A 5150-nucleotide genomic window follows, 5' to 3' on the forward strand; every position below is an offset into this window, starting at 1 on the left:
TAGAGAGACAGATAGAGACAGATAGAGAGACAGAGACATAGAGACAGATAGAGAGACATAGAGACAGAGAGAGAGAGAGACAGATAGAGAGAGAGAGACAGATAGAGAGAGAGAGAGACAGAGAGAGACAGATAGAGAGAGAGAGACATAGAGACAGAGAGAGACAGATAGAGAGAGAGAGACATAGAGACAGAGAGAGAGAGACAGATAGAGAGAGAGAGACATAGAGACAGAGAGAGAGATAGAGAGAGAGAGACATAGAGACAGATAGAGAGAGAGAGACACAGAGAGAGAGAGACAGAGAGACAGAGACATAGAGACAGATAGAGACAGATAGAGAGACAGAGACATAGAGACAGATAGAGAGACAGATAGAGAGACATAGAGACAGATAGAGACAGAGAGAGAGAGAGACATAGAGAGAGAGAGAGACATAGAGACAGAGAGAGAGAGACATAGAGACAGATAGAGAGAGAGAGACAGAGATCAAATCAAATTTTATTTGTCACATACACATGGTTAGCAGATGTTAATGCGACTGTAGCGAAATGCTTGAGAGAGAGAGAGAGAGAGAGACAGATAGAGAGAGAGACATAGAGACAGAGAGAGAGAGAGAGAGAGAGAGAGAGAGAGACAGACAGAGAGAGCAGCTCCACCGCCCCTCCTTAACCCTGCCCCGTTTGTTGTCTCTCCAGCCCCAGGCTGAATACCTATGAGTCGTCTCCAGGTAAACCGTGCTCTTAACCTAACCAACACAATCATAATCCAGTCTACTGACCCAACCATAAACACTCCTTGTGCTACCAGTAACAGCCTTCTGTGTATGTTCTGACCCCTTCCATTCATGTTTTGTGACTGTGTTGATGTTCAGTAACTTCCTGTGTGTCTCAACTCCTATCAGACCCAGTATACCATTGCTCCATGTATATATACATGTGTAGGACCCACTGTTGTTCGTACGTACAGCATCAGTTCACATCTGATTGGGATCATTCAAGTTCTGCTGGTCCGCTATGGTGGAGCACGGCAGGGGTTAGATGGGGTTTAGAATCACTCAGTTTATTACCCAGAATGCATCAGTGTTGTAATTGTGTTTTAATTCACACAGTCCTGTGGGTTTATGCATACTGTCATTCCTCAGTTAGGACACAAACTACTGGACATAAACCCTTAGATCAGGGGAGAGTAACAGGCTAGGGTGTGTCCTCTCTCTTTCATTAGGATACAAACTACTGGACATAAACCTTTAGATCAGGGGAGAGTAACAGACTAGGGTGTGTCCTCTCCTTAGTTCAGGGGAGAGTAACAGACTAGGGTGTGTCCTCTCCCTTTCAGTAGGATATAAACTACTGGACATAAACCCTTAGATCAGGGGAGAGTAACAGACTAGGGTGTGTCCTCTCCCTTTCAGTAGGATATAAACTACTGGACATAAACCCTTAGATCAGGGGAGAGTAACAGACTAGGGTGTGTCCTCTCCCTTTCAGTAGGATATAAACTACTGGACATAAACCCTTAGATCAGGGGAGAGTAACAGACTAGGGTGTGTCCTCTCCCTTTCAGTAGGATATAAACTACTGGACATAAACCCTTAGTTCAGAGGAGAGTAACAGACTAGGGTGTGTCCTCTCCTTATATCAGGGGAGAGTAACATACTAGGGTGTGTCCTCCTTAGTTCAGGGGAGAGTAACAGACTAGGGTGTGTCCTCTCCCTTTCAGTAGGATACAAACTACTGGACATAAACCTTTATATCAGGGGAGAGTAACAGACTACAGACTCTCCCTTTCAGTAGGATACAAACTACTGGACATAAACCCTTAGATCAGGGGAGAGTAACAGACTAGGGTGTGTCCTCTCTCTTTCAGTAGGGAGGTTTTAGCTTTGTGTTATTGTTTCTGAAGTGCCCCCAAAAAACGTTAGATTGCGTTGACTGACACACAACAACAAAAAAGACTGACACGAAGGCAGACTGAATACACACAGTCCTTTCTACCTAAATACCCGCTAAATAATGTTTCATTGTTGTAAAAAACACTGAATAACCAACAAGATACCAAAAATAATGGCAAAATGCTAATAACATAAGCTAATGATGTCAAATCAATTGATATCAAAGTCGTGGGGCGTTGAATCATCTGCAATCCATCCCTCAATGTGTGTTTTCTTCACACATTGCCTCTTAATGTTGTAGTTCTCAAAGAAATGTTTTCTCCCTCTCTAACCCCACCTCAGATTCTTTCACCTTCAGTCTCCCCTCTCTCTTCTCTTCTCTTCTCTTCTCTTCTCTTCTCTTCTCTTCTCTTCTCTTCTCTTCTCCATCTCCCCCTCTCCCCACCCTCTCTCTTCTCTTCTCTTCTCTCTTCTCCTCTCTTCTCTTCTCTTCTCTTCTCTTCTCTTCTCTTCTCTTCTCTCTTCTCTTCTCTTCTCTTCTCTTCTCTTCTCCATCTCCCCCTCTCCCCACCCCTCTCTCTTCTCTTCTCTTCTCTTCTCTTCTCTATCTCCCCCTCTCCTCCCACCCCTCTCTCTTCTCTTCTCTTCTCTTCTCTTCTCTATCTCCCCCTCTCCCCACCCCTCTCTCTTCTCTTCTCTTCTCTATCTCCCCCTCTCCCCACCCCTCTCTCTTCTCTTCTCTTCTCTTCCTCTCTCTATCTCCCCCTCTCCCCACCCCTCTCTCTTCTCTTCTCTCTCTTCTTCCTCTCTCTTCCATATTTCCCCCTCTCCCCACCCCTCTCTCTTCTGTTCTCTATCTCTCCTCACCCCACTCTCTTCTCTCTTCTTCCTCGCTCTTCTCTCTCTCTCTCCCCACCCCTCTTTCTTCTCTCTCTCTCCATCCTCTCTCTTTCCATCCTCTCTCTCTCTCTCTCTCTCTCTCTCTCTCTCTCTCTCTCTCTCTCTCTCTCTCTCTCTCTCTCTCCCCTCTCTCTCTCTCTCCCCCCCTCTCCACATCCCTTGCTCCAATCGATAATCCTTCTCCCTTCCCATCTCTCCCCCCTCCAGACTGGCGGTATCCCGTACTAACCCCCAGGTCTTGGACATTGGGGTGACCCCTCAGGATTGGCTGATAGAACCGGACTGGGCCAATGGGAACACACCCAACAAGAACAGGACCAATAAGAACACATCAAACAATAATACCACCAATGGGAACGACTTCTTTGGCTTCTGATCGACCACGAGAGGGCGACCAAGAGGCACAGCCTTTTGAGTCTTTGGCCCAATCCCAAATCAACCGCTAGGCCCTATGCTGGAACTATACTATATTGTGTGCACCTGTCAAGTCCTCTCAGATCTCCACCAGGACACAGGGTCTAGGGGTCGATTTGGGATTGGGCCATAGAAGAGTAGCCTTTGGTTCCATTCCAAACCGATCCCTTGCCTCTGTCCTTGTTCCCTAGTTGACTCCCTCTCCCTTATAGATCTGAAAGGACTGAATAGAGTTGACTTTGGTTCCATTCCAAACCGATCCCTTGCCTCTGTCCTTATTCCCTAGTTGACTCCCTCCCCCTTATAGATCTGAAAGGACTGAATAGGGTCAGAGCTTTGGTTGAGATTCTATCATATTGTAGATATACATGGGGTCGCCAGGAAGAGTCTATGGGTAGATGCTAGGGATTATGGGTAGACGCTAGGGATTATGGGTAGACGCTAGGGATTTTGGGTAGACGCTAAGGATTTGATTTGGTACCCTATATATTTTTATAAACTGGGTGCTTCAAGCCCTGAATGCTGATTGGCTGAAAGCCGTGGTATATCAAACCGTATACCACGGGTTTAAGAAAACATGTATTTTTACTGCTCTAATTACCTTGGTAACCAGTTTTATAATAGCAATAAGGCACCTCAGGGCTTTTGTGATATATGGCCAATATACCACGGCTAAGGGCTGTATACAGGCACTCCAAATTCCGTCGCGTACATAAGAACAGCCCTTCGCTGTGGTATATTGGCCATATACCCCCTGGCCTTATTGCTCAAATATACCGCTCTGTGTGTCAGCCTACATTGTTTGGTTAACTTTGTTCTTTCATTTACTGCAGTAGTAGATAGTAGTACTATTTGGACTCTAATCAGTATTATTTTTTCTATGTGTGTGTATTTTGTGTTGGTTATAATCCTGCATCATGAGATGTGTGATTGTCAGATGTATATTTAAGCCATAAAGCCAGAGGAGGTGTGGTATATGCCCAATATAACACGTCTAAGGGCTGTTCTTAGGCACGATGTGACGCGGAGTGCCTGGACACAGCCGTGGTATACAGTCTGATATACCACGGCTGTCAGCCAATCAGCATTCAGAGCTCGAGCCACCCAGTTTTGAGATTTGGAGTTAAACCAGTCTTCATCTGTCACAGTAAATATGTATTATATATAAGATATATATAGTATTGAACATAAATACTCTCGGTACCATAAAGACCAAGCAAGACAATACATTTCGGTACTCCTTACGTTCTGTGGTTATATTGGGCATTCTTTTACATACTAGAGTCTGGTTCAGTTGTCATGAAACAGGAGAAAGCACGTTTGAAAAAAGAGGTACTCCCTGAATTTCTTTCCAACTTGTTCGAAACTATTTCTTCTGTTTTGTGCCTGCCTACTTAACGTGACCCAGGAAAGTGATGTACTGTAGTAAATTCCTTTCTGACCAGTTTCACCTTGTTCTCTCTACCCTTATGTCCAATGGACCAATGCCCCATGTAATACTGTGTACCAGCTGAACTTTAAATAAATAAAAAATTGTTTGTTATGTATATGAAATTAAACAGTTGTTTGGTCTTCTTCTAGTAGGAAAAGGATGTTTTCTGTTTCATAACACAAAACTGACAGAGGAGAGGGTTAATGACAGAGTTGTAAATTCCCCAGGTTTTTTTTCAGAAATCCTCGTTTGGAATATTCCGGAATATCCTGCTTGTTCAGGGAATCCTCCACATCGGGATTTCTGGGAGGAAGAAAAAACTTGAATAGTTACCGGAACGTTGTAAACCTAGTCGCTGCTAATGCTATATCATTACACATACAGTTTAAACCTAGTCGCTGCTAATGCTATATCATTACTCATACAGTTTAAACCTAGTCGCTGCTAATGCTATATCATTACTCATACAGTTTAAACCTAGTCGCTGCTAATGCTATATCATAACACATACAG

At 44.2% G+C, this 5150-nt stretch overlaps 1 protein-coding gene across 2 annotated transcripts in view; it reads left to right on the forward strand.

Annotated features, from left to right (window-relative positions):
• Positions 1–4764, forward strand: part of ldlrap1a (low density lipoprotein receptor adaptor protein 1a) — a 46953-nt gene extending 42189 nt beyond the window's left edge. Inside the window, exons 9-10 of one of the 2 annotated variants that reach the window (XM_065018045.1) lie at positions 696–727; positions 2999–3144. In XM_065018045.1, the coding sequence (XP_064874117.1) occupies positions 696–727; positions 2999–3045 (79 nt within the window). In that variant the 3' untranslated portion in view covers positions 3046–3144. Of the gene's footprint in view, positions 1–695; positions 728–2998 lie in introns of both variants that reach the window. The other variant, XM_065018044.1, reaches the window with a different exon arrangement.
• The last annotated feature ends 386 nt before the right edge of the window (positions 4765–5150 follow it).

This window comes from Oncorhynchus nerka, linkage group LG4, assembly GCF_034236695.1.
Source record: "Oncorhynchus nerka isolate Pitt River linkage group LG4, Oner_Uvic_2.0, whole genome shotgun sequence".
Taxonomy (NCBI): domain Eukaryota; kingdom Metazoa; phylum Chordata; class Actinopteri; order Salmoniformes; family Salmonidae; genus Oncorhynchus; species Oncorhynchus nerka.